Here is a 26,862-nt window from a genome sequence, read left to right as displayed (position 1 = left end):
TTTCCTGCTGACACTTGCTATTTCTAGTCTTTTTTATAACAGCCATTCCAGCAAGTGTGAGGTGATACCTTGTTTTGATTTGCATTTCCCTGATGATTAGTGATGTTGAACATCTTTTCATATGTCTATGAGGCTTCTGTATATATTTGGCAAAATATCTTTTCAGATCTTCTGCCCATTTTTTAATGGATTCTTTTCTTGCTGTTGAGTTATGTGAGTTCTTTATTTATTTTGAATTTTAGCCCCGTATCAGATAACATGATTTGCAAACAGTTTCTCCTGTTCAGTTGGTTGCCTTTTTATGTTGTTGATGCTTTCCTTGCTGTCCAGAAACTTTTTAGTTTGATGTAGTCTCATTTATATATTTTTGCTTTTGTTGCTTTTGCTTTGGTATCAGATTTAAAAAAGATCTCCTCCAAGACCTATATCAAGGACCTTATCACCTATGTTTTCTTTTAACGGTTTTATGGTTTCAGGTCTTATGTCTAAGTCTTGATTCTATTCTGAGTTTGAGTTAATTTTTGTGTATAGTTTGTTAGTAATACAATTTAACTCTTTTGCATGTGGCCTTCCAATTTCTTGAGTACCATTTATTGAAGATATGTACTTTCCATAGTATATTCTTGGCTCCTGTGTTGTAAATTAGTACCATTTATGTATGGGTTTATTTCTTGGTTTTTTATTGTTTCATTGATATATGTATCTGTTTTAGGCCACTAGCATACTGTTTTTAATTATTATAGCTTTGTAATATAGTTTGAAATCAGGGAATGTGATTTTTCCAGCTTTGTTTTCTTTAAAGTCAAGATAGCTTTGGCTATTCTGGGTATTTTGTAGTTCTGTACAAATTTTAGAATTGATTGTTCTATTTTTGTGAAAAATGCCTGCTGAATTTCTGTAGAGATTGCATTGAATCTGTAGATTGCTTTGGATGGTATGGACATTTTGACAGTATTTTTCTAATTCATTAGCACAGAATATCTTTCCATTTATTTGTGTCTTTTTTTTATTTTTTATTTTTTATTTTTTTACAGGGACAGAGAGAGTCAGAGAGAGAGGGATAGATAGGGACAGAGAGAGATGAGGAGCATCAATCATCAGTTTTTCGTTGCGACACCTTAGTTATTCATTTATTGCTTTCTCACATGTGCCTTGACCGTGGGTCTTCAGCAGACCAAGTAACCCCTTGCTCAAGCCAGCGACCTTGGGTCCAAGCTGGTGAGTTTTGCTCAAACCAGATGAGTCCGCGCTCAACTTGATGACCTCGGGGTCTCGAACCTGGGTCCTCAGCATCCCAGTCCAATGCTCTATCCACTGCGCCACTGCCTGGTCAGGCTGTTTGTGTCTTATTTAATATCTTTCATTAATATCTTGTAGTTTTCACCTTTTCAGTTATTTCTAGGTAGTTTATTCTTTCTATATAAAAACCCAACAGATTTTTGTGTATTGATTTTGTGTCTTGCAACTTTACTGAACTCATTTATTAGTTCCAGCAGGTATTTTGTGTGTGTGTGTGTGTGTGTGTGTGTGTGTGAGAGAGAGAGAGAGAGAGACACACACACACACACACACAGAGACAGACAGATAGGGATAGACAGGCAGGAAGGGAGAGAGATAAGCATCAATTTTTTGTTGTGGCACCTTAGTTGATCATTGATTGCTTTCTCATATGTACATTTACTGGGGGGCTACAGCAGACTGAGTGACCCCTTGCTCAGGCCAGCAACCTTGAGTTCAAGCTGGTGAACCTTGATCAAACCAGATGAACATGTGCTCAAGCCAGCGGCCTCAGGGTTTCGAACCTGGGTTTTCTGCGTCCCAGTCCGACGCTCTATCCACTGCACCACCGCCTGGTCAGGCAAGTTCCAGCAATTTTTTGATGGAGTATTTAGGGTTTACTATTTACATCATCTGCATGTTTTAAATTTGGAGGCCTTTTATTTTTTTTCTTGCCTAACTGCTGTGGCTAGAATTTTGAATACTATGTTAAATAAAAGTGCCGAGACTGAGTCCTTGTTATGTTTCTGATCTTGAGGAAAAACTTTAAGTTTTTCACTGTTGAGTATATTATCTTTGGGCTTATTATGTATGACCTTTCTTATGTTGAAGTATGTTATTTTTATATGCAATTTGTTGAAGTTTTCTTTATAATAAATGTTGAATTTTGTCAGATACATTTTCTATATTGAGATGATTATATAATTTTATTTAAAAAAATTTTTTTTCATTAAATAAGAGGCGGGGAGGCAGACAGGCACCCGCATGCTCCCTGACTGGGGATCCACACAGCAAGCCCTTACTGGGTGATGCTCTGCCCATTTGGGGCTGCTTCTCTGTTGCTCAGCAACCAAGCTATTTTAGCACCTGAGGCAAGACCATGGAGCCATCCTCAGCACCCAGGGTCAGCTTGCACGAACCATTCTAGCCATGAGTGCAGGAAGGGAAGAGAGGGAGTGAGGTGGAGAAGCAGATGGTCACTTTCCTGTGTGCCCTGACCAGGAATCAAACCCAGGACTTCCATATGCTGGGCAACACTCTACTGCTTAGCCAACCGGCCAGGGCTAATTATATAATTTTTGTTCTTCATTTTGTTAATGTGGTATATTATATTGAGTTAAGTATGTTGAACCATCCTTTTATCTTCAGGATAAATCCCTATTAATCATTATATGTTATCCTTTTAATGTATTATTTAATTTGGTTTGCTAATACTTTTTTGAGAATTTTTGCATTTGTATTTATCAGATATTGGCTGGTAATTTTCTTTTTTGTGGCATTTTTATCAGATATTGGTATCTGGGTAATTTTGGCCTCTTAAAATGAGTTTGGAAGGGTTTCTTTGAAACTTCTGAATTTTGAAAGTATTTGAGAAGGATTACTATTAATTCTTTGTATATTTGGTAATGAAGCTGTCTGGTCCTGGACTTTTGTGTGTTGGGAGATTTTTGATTACTGATTCAACTTCTTTACTAGTAATTTATGTATTCAGATTTTCTATTTCATCATAGTTCAGTCTTGATGGGTTGTATGTTTCTAGGAATATATCCATTTCTTCTAGTTGTTCAGTTTGTTGGCATATTATTTTTCATAGTAGTCTCTTATGATCCTTTGTATTTCTGTGGTCTCAGTTGTAATACTGGTATTTCCTCTTTTATTCTTTTTTAATTTATTTGAATTCTCTTTTTCTTGGTGAGTCTAGCAAAGGGTTTGTCCATTCCATTTTGTTTATATTTTCAAACAACCAGATCTTAGTTTTATTGATCTATTCTTTTGTCTTTAGTTTTATCACAGTGGCTGACACATAGTAGCTATTGTAACATTTTGTTAACTTATTTTGTAATTGACATTTCATGCATATGTGTGTATGTATGTTTTTAACTTTTTATTTTATGTAATTAAAAGTTTGCAAAGAAATGTGCAGGGGCGTTCTCTGCACTCTTTCTCTGCTTCTTCCAGTGCTAACATCTTTTACTACTGTAGTACAATATCAAAATAAGAAAATTGATACTGATACAATCTGTAGAGCTTGTTCAAATTCATCAATTATGTATGTACTTGTGTGTGTACACTTACGCACATGTGTTAGCTCTGTGCAACTTTATGTCATGTCTAGCCTTTCATACCCACCACCACAATCAAAAAACTTGATTATATCATCACAAGTGTTGGTATGTTCTCTAATGGTACTCTTTATAGCCATGCCCATTTCTCTCATCCCTAACCAACCAGTAATCTGTTCTCTGTCTCTACGGTTATTTCGTAAATGTTTTATAAATGGACTTATGGAGTAGTATCTTTTTGTGATTGGCTTTTTTTATTCAGCATAATTAATTTGTCGCATGCATCAATATATTTCATTCTTTTTTCTTGCTTAACAATATTACATTTTATGAATGTATCATTCTATTTAACCATTCAGTCATTGAAGGACCATTTAGGTAGTTTTCAGTTTTTTGTATTTTTTTTAAAGATATTTATTGACGTTATAAAGGGGGGTGGAAGTAGTTGCTTCACTCTAGCTGTTCACTGGTTGCTTATAGTATGTTCCTTGACTGGGCAAACCCAGGGTCTCAAACCAGTGACCTCAGCATTCCAGGTCAGTGTACCATCCACCATACCACCACAGGCCAGGTAGTAGTTTTCAGTTTATTTATTTATTTATTTATTTTGTATTTTTCTGAAGTTGGAAACGGGGAGGCAGTCAGACAGACTCCGCATGCGCCCTACTGGGATCCACCCGGCATGCCCACCAGGGGGCGATGCTCTGTTGCAACCAGAGCCATTCTAGCACCTGAGGCAGAGGCCATGGAGCCATCCTCAGTGCTCGGGCCAACTTTGCTCCAATGGAGCCTCAGCTGTGGGAGGGGAAGAGAGAGACAGAGAGGAAGGAGAGGGGGAGGGGTGGAGAAGCAGATGGGCACCTCTTCTGTGTGCCCTGGCCGGGAATCGAACCCGGGACTCTTGCACGCCAGGCCAATGCTCTACCACGGAGCCAACTGGCCAGGGCCAGTTTTCAGTTTTTGATTGTTGCATGTAAAGCTGGTATGAGCATTCATGTACATCTTCCTGAAGGAAAATAAGTTCATTTCTCTGGGATAATGCTCACAAATATATACATTCTATTTTGGTATGTAGGAGTCAGAAATTCTATCTTTCATTAATATAAATTAGCAAAATTTCTATTAGACATTAGCACAGAAAAGTTAATAAATGCTGAAGATGAAAAACTAAAATGATGAACTGTATTTTTTTTTTTTTTTTTTTTTTTTTTTCATTTTTCTGAAGCTGGAAACAGGGAGAGACAGTCAGACAGACTCCCACATGCGCCCGACCGGGATCCACCCGGCACGCCCACCAGGGGCGACGCTCTGCCCACCAGGGGGCGATGCTCTGCCCATCCTGGGCGTCGCCATGTTGCGACCAGAGCCACTCTAGTGCCTGGGGCAGAGGCCACAGAGCCATCCCCAGCGCCCGGGCCATCTTTGCTCCAATGGAGCCTTGGCTGCGGGAGGGGAAGAGAGAGACAGAGAGGGAAAGCGCGGCGGAGGGGTGGAGAAGCAAATGGGCGCTTCTCCTGTGTGCCCTGGCCGGGAATCGAACCCAGGTCCTCCGCACGCTAGGCTGACGCTCTACCGCTGAGCCAACCGGCCAGGGCCTGTATTTTTGTAATATATTCATTTCAATATACTTCAATAACTTGAAAAAATACATACTGCGTGTGTGTGTATTTTTTATGGTTAGAGGAGGGGAGATAGTGAGGTGGACTGCCGCATGCATACTGACCACGGTTCACCTGGCAACCCCATATGGGGCTAGCTCAAGTACCGAACTATTTTTAGCGGCTGAGGCTGAGCCGCTCTGACCACCAAACTATCCTCAGTACTAGAGGCCACACTTGAAAAAATTGAGCCACTGGCTGCAGGAAGGGAAGAGGGAGAGAAGGGGGACGGTGGGGAAGAAGCAAATTACCTATGTGCCTTCTAATATGTACCCTAACCGGAATTTGAATCTGAGACATCTACGTGCTGGACCAACTCTCTATCCACTGAGCCACTGGCCAGGGCCATAACTTGAAATCTTTTTCTGTCTCTGATAAAACTCTAGCTGATGGAGAAAAAGAAGAGCAGTTTAATGGAAGCCCTCCAAGACCACAGCCAAGGGGACCAAGAACTCCACCAGGACCCCCTCCACCTGATGATGATGATGATGATGATCCCATGCCTTTACCAGGTACAAATAAAATCAGTGCTAGTTTTTTTTTGTTTGTTTGTTTGTTTTTTGTTTTGTTTTTGTTTTTTTGTATTTTTCTGAAGCTGGAAACGGGGAGGCAGTCAGACAGACTCCCGCATGTGCCCGACCGGGATCCACCCGGCACACCCACCAGAGAGCGATGCTTTGCCCATCTGGGGTGTTGCTCTGTTGCAACCAGGGCCATTCTAGTGCCTGAGGCAGAGGCCATGGAGCCATCCTCAGCACCTGGGCCAACTTTGCTCCAATGGAGCCTTGGCTGCGGGAGGGGAAGAGAGAGACAAAGAGGAAGGAGAGGGAGAGGGGTGGAGAAGCAGATAGGCGCCTCTCCTGTGTGCCCTGGCCGGGAATCGAACCCGGGACTCCTGCATGCCAGGCCGATGCTCTACCACTGAGCCAACCCGGCCAGGGCAGTTTTTATTTTACCGTCTTGATTAATGTTAATATTAAGTGCTTTTATTAAAGAAAAAAATTAGATGCTAGTAATCAAATCTTGATTATTCCTTCCCTTTTCTTACTGTGCAGTACTTTCTTGTGTTTTTATGTTGGCAGATAAACTTATTTCTAAAATATCAGTTAATTTGTTTGAAGTGTTGCCAACTTGTTTTGAAACAAAAAGTGTTAATGTGCTATGTTGTATATACAGAAGAGTATCAGTAAAAATACTGTATTAGAAGAAGTAAAAGTCAGCATAGTTACTCAATCGATCAAAAGAAATGAACTAAGGTTATGGTATTAGAACATAAAATAGTATATACTTGATTAATTCTGACTATATAAAGTTGTACAGTGTATACTCTTTTTTTTTTTTTTTTTACGGAGTCAGAGTAAGGGATAGACAGGGACAGACAGACAGGAACAGAGAGAGGAGAAGCATCAATCATTAGTTTTTCATTGCACATTGTGACCCCTTAGTTGTTCATTGATTGCTTTCTCATATGTACCTTGACTGTGGGCCTTCAGCAGACCAAGTAACCCCTTGCTTGAGCCAGCAACCTTGGGTCCAAGCTGGTGAGCTTTTGCTCAAACCAGATGAGCCACGCTCAAGCTGGCGACCTCAGGGTCTCAAATCTGGGTCCTCTGCATCCCAGTCCGACGCTATATCCACTGCGCCACCGCCTGGTCAGCGAATGTATACTCTTAATAATTTTTTTAAAGCAACCTTTTTAAAAAAATGTATAAGCTAAATTGCCAGACCAGGCAGTGGCACAGTAGATAGAGCATCAGCCTGGGACACTGAGGGTCTAGGTTCAAAACTCCAAGGTCACTGGCTTAAGTGCTGAGCATGGAATCATTGACATGCCCCCATGGTCACTGGCTTGAGCCCTCCCCTCTATCAAGACATGTATGAGAAAACAATCAATGAACAACTAAGGTGATTCTTCGCATCTCTCTCCCTTCCTGTCTCTGTCCATGTCCCTCTCCCTTCCTCTCTCTCCTGCTCCTGCGCATACGCGCCTGCTAAAAAAAATGTATTTATAAGCTAGATTATTCAAAATGTCATTAATTACAGTATCCAATTCTGCTGCCTCAAGTTATTTAAACTATTAAAATAATCTGTGTTTTGAGGACCTGAATAGACATTTCTTCAAAAAGGACATATAGATGTCTAATAGACATATGAAAAGTTGTTCAACATCACTAATCATCAGGGAAATGCAAATTGAAACCACAGTGAGATATCACCTCACCTTTCAGAGTGGTGATCATCAGTAAATTAACAAACAACAAATGTGTGGAGGGGGGAAAAGGAAACTCTCACGCACAGTTGGTGAGAATGTAAATTAGCACAGCCCTATAGAAAACAGTATGGAGGTTCTTCAAAAAAAATAAAAATAGAACTATCATATGACTTAAAAAGATATAAGCACCTCATGTTTATTGCAATATTATTTACATTAGCCAACATATGGAATCAATCTAGGTGTTCATTGCTAAACAAATGGATAAAGAAGAGGTGCGTATATATATGCGTGCATGCACAACGCGTGCCTGCACAACGCGCGCCTGCACACACACACACACACACACACACACACACAGTGGTATTTTACCCAGCCATGAGGAAGGCAAATAATGCATGGTTTCACTTACATGTGGGATCTAAAAGCAAGAAATGAAGAAACAAAATAAACTTAAAGATACAGAGAACAAATTGATAGTTGCCAGATGGGAGGGGTGGGGGGATGGATAAAAAGGTGAAAGGGATTAAGAAGTATAGATTTCCAGTTATAAAAGTAGTCATGGGCAGGTAAAGAACAGCATTGGAAATATAGTCAGCAGTATTAAAATAACTATGGTGCCAGGGCAATCACTTTGTAAAGTATGTAAATGTCTAATCATTGTGATTTATATCTGAAACTAATACAATGTGTCCGTAAAGTCATGGTGCACTTTTGGCTGGTCACAGGAAAGCAACAGAAGGTGATAGAAATGTGAATGAAATCTGTACCAAATAAAAGGAAAACCCTCCCAGTTTCTGTAGGATGATGTGGCAGCATGTGCCCATGCGCAGATGAAGACGTAATACCGTGGATACAGTGGAGCAGCCCGTGGCCATACCAGTCGAGATATGGATGGTACAGAGGAAAGTTCAGTGTGTTCTGTGGCTCGCTAAATTCGAATCCGTGACCAAAGTGCATCGTGAATATTGGCGTGTTTATAACGAAGCGCCACCACATAGGAATAACATTACTCAGTGGGATAAGCAGTTGAAGGAAACCAGCAGTTTGGTGGAGAAACCCCGTTCTGGTAGGCCATCAGTCAGTGATGAGTCTGTAGAGGCTATATGGGATAGCTACCTAAGAAGCCCTAAAAAATCTGTGCGTGAGCCCACATCGAACTGCACTGAATAGGTATGAAACTGGGAGAGTTTTCCTTTTATTTGGTGCAGATTTCACACTTCTATCATCTTTTGTTTCTTTCCTGTGACCAGTCAAAAGTGCACCATGACTTTACGGACACACTGTATAACAGGGGTCCCCAAACTTTTTACACAGGGGGCCAGTTCACTGTCCTTCAGACCATTGGAGGGCCGCCACGTACAGTGCTCCTCTTACTGACCACCAGTGAAAAAGGTGCCCCTTCCAGAAATGCGGTGGGGGCCGGATAAATGGCTCAGGGGGCCGCTTGCGGCCCACAGGCTGTAGTTTGGGGACACCTGCTGTATAATATTGTTTGTCAACTGTAATTGAAAAATAATTTAAAAAAGTAATCTGTGCCTTAAATCAATTTTCAGTGCCTGGTGACAAGGAAGAGGATGCTCCACATAGAGAAGATTACTTTGAGCCCATTTCTCCTGATCGGAATTCTGTTCCCCAGGAAGGTCAGTATTCTGATGAAGGAGAAGTAGAAGAGGAACAGCAAGAGGAAGGAGATGATGAAGATGATGTGGATGTAGAGGAAGAAGAGGATGAGGATGAGGATGATCGTCATACAGTAGACAGTATTCCTGAAGAGGATGAAGAAGATGAAGAGGAGGAAGGTGAAGAAGATGAGGAAGGTGAAGGTAAGTTATATTAGTTAGACTTTTTGGTTTTAAGTGCTAGAAGCTAACTTGATGTGCCTTTGAACAATGCAGAAGAATTTATAACTAAGATTGGCTTTCAAGAAACCCAATGGTTGAAATATAACTGGGCTTCAAGACTTTGACTAGAGGTTGGGTTTTCATATTTTCTTTGCTTTATGTTGCTGCTTTTTTCTCTTAACTAACTGTTGTTTCTTTATTCACCCCACAGCTTTAATCTTTTAATCAACCAGCTTACCTGGCTGTATCTCAGTTCTATTTCCAGTTTCCTGAGAGAGAGATTCTGTTTGGCCCGCTATGATATAAATTGCCCCTTGATAGCATCAGCTTTGGTCAGAGCAGGGTGATGCAGCAAATATATACATAGTGACTGGGAATTTGGTGGGCTGTTTTCAAAGTAAGGAATGATGGTGTAAACTCAGTGGAATTCCTAAAGATGTTTGCCACCTAAATAGTTTAGCAAAATGCTACATTATTTTTAGAAATTCGGGGGGGGGGGATATCTCAATACAGGAATATGTGACAGCATGATGCTGAAGACTAATTACAATAGGTTTTACTTCTTTAGAAACAAAAAGTAAGAGATACTCAAGCTATTGGACTTTTTTTTTTTTTTTTTGTATTTTTTTTTTTTTTTTGTATTTTTCTGAAGCTGGAAACGGGGAGAGACAGTCAGACAGACTCCCGCATGCGCCTGACCGGGATCCACCCAGCATGCCCACCAGGGGCCACGCTCTGCCCACCAGGGGGCGATGCTCTGCCCCTCCGGGGCGTTGCTCTGCCGCGACCAGAGCCACTCTAGCACCTGGAACAGAGGCCAAGGAGCCATCTCCAGTGCCCAGGCCATCTTTGCTCCAATGGAGCCTTGGCTGCGGGAGGGGAAGAGAGAGACAGAGAGGAAGGAGGGGGGCGGGGTGGAGAAGCAAATGAGCGCTTCTCCTATGTGCCCTGGCCGGGAATCGAACCCTGGTCCCCCGCACGCCAGGCTGACGCTCCACCGCTGAACCAACCGGCCAGGGCCTGGACTCTTAATTTGTCTAAGAAATGGCACGCAATGTTAAAGCATTTATGCAAACGACAGATAATCTGCCTTGGTTTTTCTAAAATAGTAAAGGTGAGGGTTAGTCTAGTAAGAGAGGCTTATTTTAGTATCAAAAAGGCCCTTTTACAAAATATAAATAACTAGGATTAGTGATACTTTTTTAGCTTCCTCCATTCCCAGATCATCAAGTAATCCTTTTTAGATTTATTGTATTTGGCAAATAGTGAGATTTCAGGCAGGCTGTTTTCTTTTATTTTTTATTTTTTATTTTTTATTTTATTTTTTTACAGAGACAGAGAGAGAGTCAGAGTGAGGGATAGACAGGGACAGACAGACAGGAATGGAGAGATGAGAAGCATCAATCATTAGTTTTTCGCTGCGCATTGTGACACCTTAGTTGTTCATTGATTGCTTTCTCACACGTGCCTTGACTGTGGGCCTACAGCAGACCGAATAACCCCCTGCTCGAGCCAGCGACCCTGGGTCTAAGCTGGCGAGCTTTTTGCTGAAGCCAGATGAGCCGGCGCTCAAACTGGCAACCTCGGGGTCTCAAACCTGGATCTTCCGCATCCCAGTCTGACGCTCCATCCACTGCGCTACCGCCTGGTCAGGCCAGGCTGTTTTCTTAATTTTTTTTTTTTTTTGAGACAGAGAGAGTCAGAGAGAGGGACAGACAGGGACAGACAGAAACGGTGAGAGATGAGAAGCATCAATCATTAGTTTTTCGTTGCGCATTGTGACTCCTTAGTTGTTCATTGATTGCTTTCTCATATGTGCCTCGACCGTGGGCCTTCAGCAGACCGAGTAACCTCTTGCTCGGGCCAGCGACCTTGGGTTCAAGCTGGTGAGCTTTGCTCAAACCAGATGAGCCCGCACTCAAGCTGGCAACTTCGGGGTCTTGAACCTGGGTCCTCTGCATCCCAGTCCAACGCTCTATCCACTGCGCCACCACCTGGTCAGGCCAGGCTGTTTTCTTAATCAGAGAACATACAGTGGAAAAGTTGAGAGAATGGAGCTAGATTATTTCTATTTTTTCTGTGAGGAAAAGATACCTGTAGTTGTAAAGGTGAACAGATAAAATAGAAGACTTTGCTTATGAAGTTTCTTTGTAATTATTAGAAATGATAAATGTGGGTAATTGTTAAGATATGGGGGCAGAAATTTATTTTGTTGAGGAAATCATTAATTCTTATTTTCCATACTATTAAGTAAATTGTTTTTTGTTTAATCAGATTTTTGTATTAAACAGTGATGTCATATTTAAATATTATTCAAACTAATTTTCAGGAGACGATGGTTATGAACAAATTTCCAGTGATGAAGATGGAATTGCTGACTTGGAACGTGAAACATTTAAGTATCCAAACTTTGATGTTGAATACACTGCTGAAGACTTAGCTTCAGTTCCTCCTATGACATATGATCCGTATGATAGGGAACTTGTGCCACTTTTATACTTCAGCTGTCCATACAAGACTACTTTTGAAATTGAAATCAGTAGAATGAAGGATCAAGGTCCAGATAAAGAAAATTCAGGGGCAATAGAAGCCTCAGTGAAGTTAACTGAACTGTTAGATTTATATCAGGAAGATAGAGGTGCAAAATGGGTAACAGCTTTAGAAGAAATTCCAAGTTTAATAATAAAAGGATTAAGTTATTTGCAGTTAAAAAACACAAAACAAGACTCCCTTGGCCAGTTGGTAGACTGGACTATGCAAGCATTAAATTTACAAGTAGCCCTTCGCCAACCCATTGCCTTAAATGTTCGACAACTCAAAGCTGGGACCAAATTAGTGTCCTCACTAGCAGAATGTGGAGCTCAAGGAGTCATGGGACTGCTACAAGCAGGCGTGATCAATGGATTATTTGAGCTCCTGTTTGCTGATCATGTCTCCTCTTCTCTTAAGTTAAATGCTTTTAAAGCTTTGGACAGTGTCATTAGTATGACAGAAGGAATGGAAGCTTTTTTAAGAGGTAAGCAGAGTGAAAAAACTGGCTATCAAAAACTTTTGGAGCTCATACTTTTAGATCAGACTGTGAGGGTTGTCACTGCTGGTTCAGCTATCCTTCAGAAGTGCCATTTCTATGAAATTTTGTCAGAGATTAAAAGACTTGGTGACCATTTAGCAGAGAAGACTTCATCTGTTCCTAACCACAGTGAACCTGATCATGACACAGATACTGGATTTGAAAGAACAAACCCAGAATATGAAAGTGAGGCAGAGGCTTCAATGGATATGGATCTTTTGGAATCTTCAAATATAAGTGAAGGGGAAATAGAAAAGCTTATTAATCTCTTGGAAGAAGTTTTCCATTTAATGGAAACTGCGCCTCATACAATGATCCAACCTCCTGTCAAGTCGTTCCCAACAATGGCACGTATTACTGGACCTCCAGAAAGGGATGATCCATATCCTGTTCTCTTCAGGTAAGACTTTTTTGGTTTGGAGATACTATTCATAAGTCATTGGTGGCAGTTTTATGTGGTTGAATTTTTTATGCTTTAAATAATACATAACTGTGTGAGGATATTTGGTATTTCAAAATAGATGTGAAACTGAGAAGTATGTCATATTAGGCACATTTCTGAGCAAGAATAAATGAGAAACTGCTGAGTTGCTTCTAGGAAGGTGGTATAAGAGGATGGCATAGGAAGGAGAGCTTTTCTGTGTGAAACTCCTTTTACCTAATCTGTACTGTAAGTTAAACTTCTGTTTTACTAACTTTTACAGTCCTGGCTAAACATATCTTTAAGGTTCAATTAGTATTTGTTTTCAGCCATCTAAATTTCTAGTAAATATGTTGATACGTTTTGCCATTATTAGTATCAGCACCCTCAGCAGATTTTTTAATTTTTAAGACTTTTGGGGGGGTATTTTGCTGGTAAATAATTTTATAACTATGGAGAAGGCTATTTTAATTTTATATATTTCTTATATCTGTAATTAAATTTGCTTTTAATTACGGCACACTGCAGTAACAAAATAGTGTTTGTTTACTCTGAAGTCAATACTGATCCATTCCTGTTTTTAGCTGAAACAGATCTTGCCCTAGTTTGAGCTGTTATAGCAGAAGAGATGATAATAGCTAGGGTAATTATCTGATAGGAGATGAGGTGAAGAGTACAAGTGTAGGCGTTTGGCTTTGAACAAGAAAAAGGAAACGTTATGAGTATATAAATGCAGATCATTTGTAGTATGGGGACACTAAAGGAGCCAAGGCACTTCTCACTGATCACTTCATTTTTAGTAAAGAAGGAAGTAAAGTCATACACTGAGGATAACTGAGGGTAGTGAGTGTAGGAAAGCGGTACCGGTAATATTTTCAATAAGTCACTGAGGGGAAACAAGTAATTAACAGCCTATTAAATATTGTTTCTTCTGCCATAACTGGAGGGAGGGGGAGGTACATTTAAGTATCAGACTTTATCTGGAATGCTGCGTTAAAGAATTTAAATTTTGGCCCTGGCTGGTTAGTTCAGTGGATAGAGTGTTGGCCCGGCATGTGGACGGCCCAGGTTTGATCCCCAGTCAGGGCACGCATGAGAAGCAACCATCTGCTTCTCTTCCCCTTCCTCTCCCCTTTCTCTCCCTCTTCCCTTCTTGTAGCCAGCGTCTCGATTGGTTTGAGCAGCGGCCCTGGGTGCTGAGGATACCTTGCTGAGGTCGATTGGTTTGAGCAGCGGCCCTGGGTGCTGAGGATACCTAGCACATCAGCCTCAGGTGCTGACAATAGCTCCGTTGATTCAGCCCTCAGCCCCAGACAGGTTGCTGGGTGGATCCTGGTTGAGGCACTTGGGGGGAGTCTATCTTTCTCCCTTCCTCTCACTTAAAAGAAAAACAATTAAATTTTGTTTTTAGAATGTGGAAAGATCTTGAGTATCCGATATGATCAAAGTTGTGTTATGATCAGAAATTTTGTTCTAAAATTATATATTGCAATAGAAGAGAAGTTGGAGTTATTAGGTAGATATGCCAATCTGAAGATTCTAGGTACTAGTTGTGTTACGTAGTTGGCTTAATATAGTGACATGGAGTAGAAAGAAATACTATGCTACTATCAAGAGAATTTGTAAAAAGAAAAAAAAAAGGCAGTTACTAGGACTTGGCAACTGGAACTAGTAGGTAAAAGACAGCGAGCAAGAGCTAAAGATGTATTGAGGTTTCTAGCTAGGGTAACTATTAACAGAAACTGGTAAATAGGAACAAGAATGAATTTTGAAAAGAGAAATAATTTTGGTAGTATTAGTTTGATATGATGGCAATACTTTTTTTTATTTTTAATTATTTGAGAGCAGGGGAGGCAGAGAGACAGGGGCATGCGCCTTGCCTGGGATCCACCTGACTGGGATTCACCCTATGGAGCAATGTTCTGTCCATCTGAGACATTGCTCTGTTGCTAGGTAACCAAGCTATTTTTAGCACCTGAGGCAGAGGCCACTGGAGCCATCTTCAGTGCCCAGGGCCAGTTTGCTGGAATCAAGCCTTAGTTGTAGGAGCGGGAGGGGGGCGGGAGGGGAGAGGTGGAGAAGCAGATGGTCGCTTCTCCTATGTGCCCTGACAGGGAATTGAACCTGGGACATCCACACGCCGGGCTGATGCTCTACCACTGATCCAAGTGGCCAGGGCCAAGACTCTTAATGTCCTGTGTTATGTTCTCCAGGATCACCCCCAAGTTTGCTAGAACTCACAGGACTCAGTGTTGTACTCACAACTATGATTTATTACCATAAAAGGATACAAAGCACAATCAGAAAAAGAAGAAAGTACATAGGGAGAAGTCTGGGGAACCAGTCATAAGCTTACAGAGTCCTCTCCAAGTGTACTCAAACAGGACCTAATTAGTTCTCTAGAAACAAATTGTGACAACATGTGTGAAGTGTTGCCTACTGTGGAAGCTCATTAGAATCTCATCCTCCAAGCTTATTATTGGGTGATTGCCAGCCACATAGATAGACCTCTAATACGTAGCATGTACTAGAGTTCCAGACTCCCAGAAAGAAAGCTTATATTTAGGGTAAATTACAGATTATTTGCATAAAGAGTTTAGGCACAGTGAGTATTCTTATCAGTTGGGCTGTAGGAACATTCCCAAAATCCAAGTTCCCAGATATCAGCCAAGAGTCAACTTTGCAAACAGTTCGTTATAAGAATAAGCAGTCAGGCCTGTCATGTTAACTGTGTTCTGAATAAGGTGATTAATGATGTTCTTAGAGCATAGTAATTACGGAGTTTTTGTCTTTTTGAGAGTTTTGGTTGCCATTATAGTAATAAGTTACCAAGGGTGTTTATTATGAAACAGAAGCCTGAATTTAAACAATAATATGATTGAAGAGGAAATTTTATACTGTGTGATTCTAACTATATATGACATTCTGGAAAAGGCAAAACTATGGAGACAGTAAAAAAGATCAGTGATTGCTAGGAGTTGGCAAGGAGGAAGGCATGAATAGATGGAGTGTAGAGTTATTTTAGGACAACAAAAATATTCTTATCAATTGTGTCTATTTTGGGGTGTTCAGTAAATTCATATTTTTCTGTACAGCTATGAATGCTAAAAATGGTTCTTGGATTTGATAAAAAGATTTTAAAAATTGCTATGTATAGTAGTATGAAGTAGTCAAATACTAAAAGTTGGTAATTTGATTTTTTTTCCTCTAGAAGTACTAATTTAGATATACTACCTATAGTAAATCTGAATATAGTATACCATACTTTTTGCTCCATAAGACGCACCTGACCATAAGACACACCTAGGAGTTTGTTTTTTTGTTTTTTACAGAGACAGAGAGATAGAGAGATAGGGACAGACAGACAGGAACGAAGAGAAATGAGAAGCATCAATCGTTTTTCGTTGTGACACCTTAGTTCATTGATTGCTTTCTCATATGTGCCTTGACCGTGGGGCTACAGCAGACCGAGAAACCCCTTGCTCTAGCCAGAGACCTTGGGTCTAAGCTGATGAGCTTTGCTCAAACCAGATGAGCCTGCACTCAAGCTGGTGACCTCGGGGTCTTGACCCTGGGTCCTCCGCATCCTAGTCCGACACTCCATCCACTGTGCCACCGCATGGTCAGGCACACCTAGGGTTTTAAGGAGGAAAATAAGAAAAAACATATTCTGAACCAAATGGTGTGTTAAAATATTTAATAAAATGCCGTATTTTTCGCTCTATAAGATACATGGGCATTTTCCCCTCCCCTTTGGGGGGGGGTGCGTCTTATGCAGCGAAAAAATGCGGTATATTTTTTATAGTACATGTCCTATATTTTTCTATATACATTAATTGAGATATGCCAAGGATAGTTAGGACCATGGTGAAAAAGAAGCATTTGATACATAGCCTGGAAAGAAGGCCCAGAATTTAAAGTCAGGGTAGATCCTGGAAAGAGAAAATTTGTCAATATTTATTCAACATCTTTTGAGTGCTAGCTAGGAAAAAGCCTCACAGAACTTTTCATGTTCGTTTGGCATAGTGGAGAGAAGACTTGCTACTCACATTATGTTTTTAGTTAAAGATACATAATGCTGAGGATAAGAATTATAACCATGAAAATTTTTACCTCTCCTGTCTAAAGACTGCTGAATAAATGAAGAATGTTTTGTACTGACTTAACATATCAATTAATTTTTCTACAGGTATCTTCACAGTCACCACTTCTTGGAGTTGGTTACCTTGCTTCTGTCAGTCCCAGTAACAAGTGCCCATCCTGGTGTGCTGCAGGCCACAAAAGATGTTTTAAAGTTTCTTGCACAGTCACAAAAGGGTCTTCTGTTTTTTATGTCAGAATATGAAGCAACAAATTTGTTGATCCGAGCTTTATGTCACCTTTATGATCAAGATGAAGAGGAAGGTCTCCAATCGGATGGTGTTATTGATGATGCATTTGCCTTGTGGCTACAGGACTCAACACAAACATTGCAGTGTATTACAGAACTGTTCAACCATTTTCAGCGTTGTACTTCCAGTGAAGAAACTGACCATTCAGATCTCTTGGGAACCCTTCACAATCTTTATTTGATTACTTTTAATCCTGTGGGAAGATCAGCTGTTGGCCATGTTTTCAGTCTTGAGAAAAATCTCCAAAGTCTTATTACTCTAATGGAGTACTATTCCAAAGAAGCCTTAGGGTAATTTCCTACTTTTTAAGTTTTCTATTATATTGGAAAACTGCTAATGGGCTAGTTGTTTAAAAGGTATTGCTTGGAAAGTAAAAACTATAATTTTTTTTTTTGCTTAACATAACTTACTAATTTAAGGATTAGAATGACAGAAATCTAAAAATTAAAAATGTAGCTATGAAGCAATGAGGGGGATCTTTTAGCAGCTTCTTCCTGGTACCCCATGGTGTTGACAAGGATTGCAACTGTGGTGCTCCTGCTAATTTGGGTCAAGGGAAATCCTAAGGTACAGGAGTATATATCTTAAGTGTAATGAGGCCTATCTTGCTGTCTTCTCTCTAAATACTATTGATGGTGCTCTAGTTTCAGATGTGATTTGACTGGGTGGGGGGATTGGGAATGGTAATAATTTTCAAGGCCTGTCCAGTAGGGCAGAAGGTTTTAGCGTATGAGCAGAGAAACATGCTCTTCTTGGCATCCAGGTAACTGGCCTCACAGTGGGGTCTCAGTATGATTCCTTGAGTGATGAGTCTTTTAGGGAAAGGCAGAAAACAGTGGTTTCTGTATTGAGCTGTATCTTATCAGAAGATTGAATAATAATGCTACTAGACTGATTCATCATGCTTATTACTATATACCCAGAGTAGACAAACATTTTAAAGGAGACCAATGAAGTGTACTTTCTAATCTTTCATTGCTAATGAAGTATATTTGTTAGTATTTCATTCTTCTGATCATCTTTCTTAATAGAATTTCACTTTCCATTGTGATACACATGCTTTGTTTATATACTTTTAAGTAGTGTTTTTAGGTGAATTGGAGGTGAAATTTAAAATGTTATTTTTTGTCTTGCGGAAATTACTCAGGTTTCATTGTAAAACTCCTTGGTCTCTTTAAACCATGTAGAAAAAAATGTTTAAAATTTTTCATGAAAAAATGGTTTTGTGCCAAAAACTTTAAAATCTTATTTTGTTTCAGTGATTCCAAGTCTAAGAAGTCAGTAGCTTATAATTATGCATGTATACTTATTTTGGTGGTGGTTCAGTCTTCCAGTGATGTCCAAATGCTAGAACATCATGCAGCATCTCTCTTGAAGCTTTGTAAAGCAGATGAAAATAATGCTAAATTGCAAGGTATGGTACTTGAGTTATTTTAAGCATTTATGATAGGTGAAGGAAAAAGCCTCTGAATATCTGTAATTAATACTTTATTATATTTTGATAATATACTTAGTAATATGCTGTTTTTAACTCCCTGAAAGTACCTTTTATGAAGGTATTTTATGTGATGTTCTTAAAAAGTTTTTTAGGAAATTGCTGGAAGTAGCTTTTGCTGGAAAGTCATGGAAATTGAGTTAGTTGAAATTGCTAATCAAAATGGAAGAAGTAGTTTAAAGACAAACTCAAAAATTCATTTTGGCCTGGCCAGGTGGTGGCACAGTGTATAGAGCATTGGACTGAGACACATAAGATCCAGGTTCGAAACCCTGAGAGGTCGCTGGCTTGAGCGTAGGATCATAGACATGACCCCAAGATCATAGACATGACCGCATGGTCACTGGCTTGAGCCCAGAGGTCACTGGTTTGAAGCCCAAAATCGCTGGCTTTAGTCCAAGGTTGCTGGCTTGAGCAAGGGGTCACTTGCTGTGCTATAGCCCCCTGGTCAAGTCACATATGAGAAAGCAGTCAGTGAACAACTAAGGTGCCACAGCAAAGAATTGATGCTTCTCATCTCTCTTTTCTTCTTGCCTGTCAGTCAGTCCCTGTCTGTTCCTCTCTCTGTCTCTCTCTCTAAAAAAAAAAAATTTTCTTTTGTATACAGTTTGCATATGTGTTCTCTTTTTCTATATATGTATTTCTAAGTACAACACTGTTTTAAGTACTTATACTTAATCAGACCTTAACCATTTGTGGTGAATAACACATGCAGTCCTTAAAAATGAAGAATAATGAATATGAATGTTATATTCTAAAGTATATATATAAATGTGTTGAATGAAGTTTATGGCAAACTTTATGTGGGCAGTCTTGAAAAGTTTAAGATATCTTATTAAGTTTTTTTACTATTTTATTTTGGTTCCTGGCTTGCTGACTTTACCAAGTAGAAAATTTGATAACATTGAGTAAATATTGTAAATAATGTTTGGCTTTTTTTCTTTTTAATCCTAAATTTTATATGTGATACCACCAGTAAAAATTGAGTAGTAAACTCAACTTTCAAACTGGAAATAAACTTTTTCCTGAAGTATGCCTTTGTAAAAGGAAGGCACACAGCATCCTCAAATGTATTCTTGCTCTACAGTACTACTTATTCTGGGTGATGGGCACATTTGTATTTGTTTTACTACTCCTTATGTTTTCATTTGAGCAATATATTCTGTGTATGTGCAAGAGTTAAAAATGTCTAGGAGAAATACTCAGATGTATACAGTCATAATTGTCATGGAGTCTTGTAGATAGAACCAAGGAAGACATGACAATTTTTAGTTTCCTTTAGTCATTCCTGTAAAGTATCTTAAACTCTGGTATACTACTTTTTGTATTAGAATACTTTTAAACAATTATTGATAAAGTATAGGTGTTTTCCATAGTTTCTAGGAAAGTATTGAATTCAGTTGTGTTATATTTTGTGTTTGCTTCATAAAGAAAGTTTGCTATTATTTTGGGCTGATAGTGTACTTTTAATTTTATAAAGGCTAATTAGGAAAATGAAAGAATATATTAAGGGAAAGGGCACTCAATAAATGTCCCTCACATGGGCTTGATCTTGTTAGAGTAACTGTCCCTCCCATGGGTTTGATTCTTATAGAGCTTAATACATTTAAAAATGTATTTTATTTTATTAGAGAGTAAGGGAGAGAGAGAGAGAAAGGGAGGAGAGCATGAGAAGCATCAATTTGTAGTTGATTCACTTTAGTTGTGCATTCCTTGCTTCCCATACATGCCTTCATTGTGGGGGTTGGGGGCTTAAACCAGTGACAGGATCATGTTGATGATCTTGCACTCAAGTCAGTGAGCCCGCAACCTCGACCTTGGGGATTTCGAACCAGTTACCTCAGCGTTCTGGGTCGACACTTTATCCATTGAGCCACCACAGGTCAGGCAGAAATTAATACATTTTGAGCATGCTTGTTTTTAGAGTGGGAGGCAGTGACAGCATTAGGTGAATAAACTGTGGTATTAGTTTATAAGCAGTCAGTTTTGTTTAAAATTTATTTAATGCTGCAAAAACAATTTAATTAGATTGTCTTGTTTAAGCATGTAAATGTTTAAGTTTTCAGAAACCAAATACTAAGATGGTCACTTCTTATTTCTCAACCAGTATAGTAGAACATTTATTTTAAAGTTTGTTTAATGAACGAAGCAAGTTTATCCCTGTGTGAAATTTAGATTATTGAAATCAATATGGATCTGGTAATGTTTTTCTTTGGAAAAGAGTACCTTTATTTCCTTTGTTATAAAGGCTCTTATATTTAAATACTATATTATAAATTACTCTTTGTTTTTAAGAACTTGGCAAGTGGCTTGAACCTCTGAAAAACCTTAGATTTGAAATTAACTGCATCCCAAACCTAATTGAATATGTTAAACAGGTAAGTAAAACTTGAAAGTGCCCAATTATATGAACTGTATGATAATATATAGTAATGCATTAAATCACTTGGGTAGATGATGTAGTAATTGTTAAATGTACTGCTTAATTTACTTGATTTGTGGGTACAGATTGGTAAATGAATGTAGGTCGGTGTGTGATTGTGTATATATATATGAATATACATTATACAACCTCCTGTATTCTACTGCTTTCCACTACCAGATTCTGTCCTATTTTTCCTCTCAAATCAATTTAGAATAATATGACCTACCATTTTTATAACATTTACAAAAGTAATTTAAACTTAAATACTATGAGAACATATATAATACTTTGTTAAACTTTAGTGAAAAAGAATTTCCCACAAAATTTTTAGGTGAAAATTGATGGAGTCAATTCCAGGTAATTGCGATGGGGAGTAGTTCTACTGTTTGTTAATTTGGGATGGTCAAATCTGCAATATAAATAATTCATAAAAGACAAAAATCATAAAATTCACAATACTACAATAATTTAAAATTTTATATATAATTCAAGTAATTCATAATAAAAATTTATTAAAATCATTGCATTGTTTTGGAATTAAAAAAATGTTTTTTGCTCATTAACTAATAGAATGTGTATGCATGTACATTGAGGGCATGTACGTTCCTAGATGCATAGGAAGTTTTATGTTAGGGGACAGAAGGGACATTTAACAGATGAGCTATGTGTATGTAGTGTGTGTGTGTCTGTGTGTGTGTGTGTGTGTGTGTGTGTGTGTGTGTAAACCATTTTAGTCTTGGAGTTGAAGTGTGTGTAATATATTGTCTAATCTTTTGCTATTCTGACCCAACAATGAAGTACCATTTGGAGAATTAGGGGACGGTGTCAGAGAAGGAGAAGGGGTTAATGGTTAATGAAATTATATATACATAACACATAGATACAGATAACAGGACAGCAAATCCCAGAGGGGAGGGAAGGGAGTCAGGGAGGGGGTAAAGTGGGTGTGATGGGGGTATGTTGGAGGTGAGGGTATTATATTGAGTGGGATACTTGAGTCTATATATGTTAATACAAATTAAAAAGCTTAATAAAAAACATTGAATTATGCCTAAAAACATTATTATTTTATTTTATTTATTTATTTATTTATTTATTTATTTATTTATTTATTTTGTATTTTTCTGAAGCTGGAAACGGGGAGGTAGTCAGACAGACTCCCACATGCGCCCGACCGGGATCCACCCGGCACGCCCACCAGAGGGCGATGCTCTGCCCATCCGGGGTGTCGCTCTGTCGCGACCAGAGCCACTCTAGCGCCTGGGGCAGAGGCCAAGGAGCCATCCCCAGCACCCGGGCCATCTTTGCTCCAATGGAGCCTTGGCTGCAGGAGGGGAAGAGAGAGACAGAGAGGAAGGAGAAGGGGGAGGGGTGGAGAAGCAGATGGGCGCCTCTCCTGTGTGCCCTGGCCGGGAATCGAACCCGGAACTTCAGCACACCAGGCCAACGCTCTACCACTGAGCCAACTGGCCAGGGCTAAAACATTGAGCTTATAATTGTATAAAGCATATAAATCCATAGTTTAAATTAAATGTTTTAGACTTGGGGGAGAAAACAACAAAGTATGATTTGGGTTTATCTGCTTCAGAGTTTTCTTGACTGAGTTGTCTGCTCTTACCTTCTTTTACTCCATCTCTCCTGAGAGTACTTTTACCTCTGTGGTACCATCATATTCTTCTTTATTCTTTACTCTGTGTCTCAGATGACCATCTATAGCTTTTTGTTATAGTCAGTCTTTTAATTTAGCAGTACAATAGTGTCCTGTAAATTTAGATGGTCCTGTGTTTGGGGTACTTGTGCATGGTCAGGAGAATATATAAGGTATCAGATAAATATCAGATAGCCTGGGTAAAAGTGTTTAAGCAAAAAGAAATTTAGTTCTAGAAATCTGAATTACATGCTGTAAGTAAAAGATTTTTTATTTTTATGTAAATCCTTTTCCCATTAATTATAGTTATTATAAGTGACTCTCATTCCAAGATAATCTAAAACAGTTATTCTAAGACTGAAATTTTACTCTGTGGCTCCTTGCTGCCTTATGTAATTTGTGGAATTATTGAAAGGCAACAAAGAAAAAATTAGAGGCAACAAAGAAGAAATTAGAGGAAAAGATAATCTAAGGTGTATAACTATGAATTACTTTAAGTTTCTCCTCTGAGATTTAGAAGTTGAAATAGTAACATTTAAAAATGTTATTTCTTAAAATTTTTTTAACCATTTATATATGCTATTCTGTAGAAATTACAAAAAAGAAATTTAAGCTTAACTATTTGTTTCCAGGAAACATGACATCGGCAAGTGCTAAGGACATAGGCAACTGCAAATTTTTTCCTTCTTACTATGCCCTAACTCCGGGATCCCCAAACTTTTTACACAAGGGGTCAGTTCACTGTCCCTCAGACCGTTGGAGGGCCGGACTATAAAAAAAAAAGCTCTGAACAAATCCCTATGCACATTGCACATATCTTATTTTAAAGTAAAAAACCAAAACGGGAACAAATACAATATTTAAAATAAAGAACAAGTAAATTTAAATCAACAAACTGACCAGTATTTCAGTGGGAACTATGCTCCTTTCACTGACCACCAATGAAAGGTGCCCCTTCCAGAAGTGTGGTGAGGGCCAGATAAATGGCCTCAGGGGCCTCATGCGGTAGTTTGAGGACCCCTGCAACTCCTTGGTCAGCAAACCTCAGCTTGTGAGCCACACGTGGCTCTTTGGCCCCTTGAGTGTTTAGCAAAGGCCAACTTACGAGTACCCTAATTACGTTAATAACAATGTATCTACCTATATAGTTTAAGTTTAAAAAATTTGGTGCTCAAAAGAAATTTCAGTCACTGTACTGTTGATATTTGGCTCTGTTGACTAATGAGTTTGCCGACCACTGCCCTGACTGACCTTCATAACTGGACTCCTGGGGTATCTGCTTTTTTAAAAAATGCATGTTATGTACTAAAACATTTCCTGTTGCTTCTTCAGTTTTGAAAGAGGTTTATTGCTTATAGAGCTTTGTAAAATCAGAGTCATTGTTTAATTTTTGGGACAGATGATGTATAGAAAGCGGATTTAAATTCTTCATACAGAGAGTTTCAAACATTTCTATATGCTACCTTTGGTGTAGTACTTTTCATTATGCTTTACTTTGCAATTATTCATTTTATTTATATAATATCATATGATACATCATATACCAAAGTTCAGATAACCTTTATAGACTTTATTAGCTTCATGTTTTAAATGTACTTAAAATTTTTAAGTAAACTTGAAACTCATTTTGTTTTTTGAAATTCACATTTTTAACTAATGCCTTCTCTGGGATTTTTTCTTGATCTGACAGGTACCAAGAAATTAAACTTGTTTATTTTTATTTTTAAAGAATATTGATAACTTGATGACTCCAGAAGGAGTTGGCCTTACCACTGCTTTACGTGTTCTTTGTAATGTGGCATGCCCACCACCCCCTGTTGAAGGTAATGTGGCTACTCTACTTAACAACTACCATTTTTTAAGCCTCATATGAATATCATTTATTAAATAAAATATTCTAAAATCTTAACTGATTATTAACATATAAGTAATTGATTTTCCTTTTCCTTTTATTCTATATAAAGGTCAACAGAAAGACCTGAAATGGAATCTTGCTGTTATTCAGCTTTTTTCAGCTGAAGGAATGGACACCTTTATTCGGGTTCTGCAAAAATTGAACAGTATTTTGACTCAGCCTTGGAGGCTACATGTCAACATGGGGACTATCCTTCACAGAGTTACTACTATTTCAATGGCTCGCTGCACACTCACTCTTCTTAAAACTATGTTAACAGAACTCCTGAGAGGTGGCTCCTTTGAGTTTAAGGATATGCGTGTTCCTTCAGCACTTGTGACTTTACACATGCTCCTGTGCTCTATCCCCCTCTCAGGTCGTTTGGATAGTGATGAACAGAAAATTCAGAATGATATTATTGATATCTTACTAACTTTTACACAAGGAGTTAATGAAAAACTCACAATCTCAGAAGAGACTCTGGCCAATAATACTTGGTCTTTAATGTTAAAAGAAGTTCTTTCTTCAATCTTGAAGGTTCCTGAAGGATTTTTTTCTGGACTTATACTCCTTTCAGAGCTGCTGCCTCTACCATTGCCCATGCAAACAACTCAGGTATCACTTCCATATAACATGCATCTTATAAATGATGGCAGTAATGCTCTTTTAAAAGCAGTGATTTTGTTAAAACAAACAAAAACAAAAGCAACCCTCATTCTTTTCCCCTAAAAAAGACATAAAATAACTGGTGAGGGTGAGATAAAACTGAAGCAAGTCGGTCATTTAGGAAATAACGGCGGGTAACATTTTAAATAAATTTTTGTTAACATGAATTTTATTATGCTGTTATGTATACTTGTACTTTTGTTATTTTTAAACCCTTTTTTTCTCCTTATCATGTGTTAGAATTTTCCATTAACTAGGTTGCTTCACCAATGGACTCTGCTCTACTGACTGTTATCCTGAGAACAATAAGATTTTTTAGATGCAATGAATTCAAACAAACGTTTAATTGTATGATAGGTGTTTTAAGCATCTTAAATGTTTTCAGCATGCGTAAAGATGTGCTTTTCATAGTAATTCTTCATGAACAGTTTCTGTGACTAAATAAATATTAAAAAATCTACGAACACATACATTATACTTTTTTAACAGGTTATTGAGCCACATGATATATCAGTGGCACTCAACACCCGAAAATTGTGGAGCATGCACCTTCATGTTCAAGCAAAGTTGCTCCAAGAAATAGTTCGCTCTTTCTCTGGCACAACTTGCCAGCCCATTCAACATATGTTACGGCGTATTTGTGTTCAATTGTGTGACCTTGCCTCACCTACTGCACTTCTGATTATGAGAACTGTGTTGGATTTGATTGTAGAAGACTTGCAAAGGTATTTTCATTTTGCATTAAAATTTTTTCCTCAAGTTATTCTACAGATACATTTTTTTAGAATGTATCTAAAAAAATGTATTCTAACCAGGGTTTAGAATGCACAGATAAGATATATACCTACAAATATACACACCTATATGTATATATATATGAGTATATATAGGATATTTTTATTTAGAAGATTTTAATTCATATGCAGATTGACTTGAAAGTCTTGATTTTGGATGTGTGAAAGGTGAATCATAAAGTTTTCTGATTTAGAAAATACATTACTGAAAACCTAAATTTATAAAAATTTTTAATAAAATTTTATAGTAATTATATATAAAATTCCAGAGTTGTCATATCCAAGAAATGGAATGTTTTATACAAAATTATTGTAAGTAGATATGTTTTAAAAAATAAATATTAGTTAAATAATGCCTTAAAGTCAAGAACTTTGTTTACTAACTAGATTGATTTTATTTCAGCACTTCAGAAGATAAAGAAAAACAGTATACTAGCCAAACCACCAGGTTGCTTGCTCTTCTTGATGCACTGGCTTCACACAAAGCTTGTAAATTAGCTATTTTGCACCTAATTAATGGAACTATTAAAGGTGATGAAAAATATGCAGAGATATTCCAGGATCTGTTAGCTTTGGTGCGATCTCCTGGAGACAGCATTATTTGCCAACAGTGTGTTGAATATATCGCGTCCATTTTACAGTCTCTCTGTGATCAGGTATTTATAGATACTTCATAAATTCTCTGTGTGTGTCTAAAAGCTGTTGATGTAACTCTTAGCTGTGAATGAGGAGATCTTACCTATTTTATTAGTCCTGTTGTTTAGGGATATAAATTTTACTAGGA

At 38.4% G+C, this 26,862-nt stretch overlaps 1 protein-coding gene across 2 annotated transcripts in view; it reads left to right on the top strand.

Annotated features, from left to right (window-relative positions):
• The window catches only part of VIRMA (vir like m6A methyltransferase associated), an 82,399-nt gene that overhangs the window by 26,678 nt on the left and 28,859 nt on the right, over nucleotides 1-26,862 (top strand). For both annotated transcript variants that reach the window (XM_066379140.1, XM_066379139.1), the window contains exons 6-15: nucleotides 5,605-5,730; nucleotides 8,987-9,256; nucleotides 11,604-12,744; nucleotides 16,955-17,446; nucleotides 18,416-18,570; nucleotides 20,947-21,029; nucleotides 24,454-24,547; nucleotides 24,689-25,233; nucleotides 25,774-26,009; nucleotides 26,482-26,734. In XM_066379140.1, the coding sequence (XP_066235237.1) occupies nucleotides 5,605-5,730; nucleotides 8,987-9,256; nucleotides 11,604-12,744; nucleotides 16,955-17,446; nucleotides 18,416-18,570; nucleotides 20,947-21,029; nucleotides 24,454-24,547; nucleotides 24,689-25,233; nucleotides 25,774-26,009; nucleotides 26,482-26,734 (3,395 nt within the window). The remainder of the gene's footprint in view (nucleotides 1-5,604; nucleotides 5,731-8,986; nucleotides 9,257-11,603; nucleotides 12,745-16,954; nucleotides 17,447-18,415; nucleotides 18,571-20,946; nucleotides 21,030-24,453; nucleotides 24,548-24,688; nucleotides 25,234-25,773; nucleotides 26,010-26,481; nucleotides 26,735-26,862) is intronic.

The sequence above is a fragment of the Saccopteryx leptura genome, chromosome 3 (assembly GCF_036850995.1).
Source record: "Saccopteryx leptura isolate mSacLep1 chromosome 3, mSacLep1_pri_phased_curated, whole genome shotgun sequence".
Lineage (NCBI taxonomy): Eukaryota > Metazoa > Chordata > Mammalia > Chiroptera > Emballonuridae > Saccopteryx > Saccopteryx leptura.
This window is presented reverse-complemented; position numbering and strand designations above follow the sequence as displayed.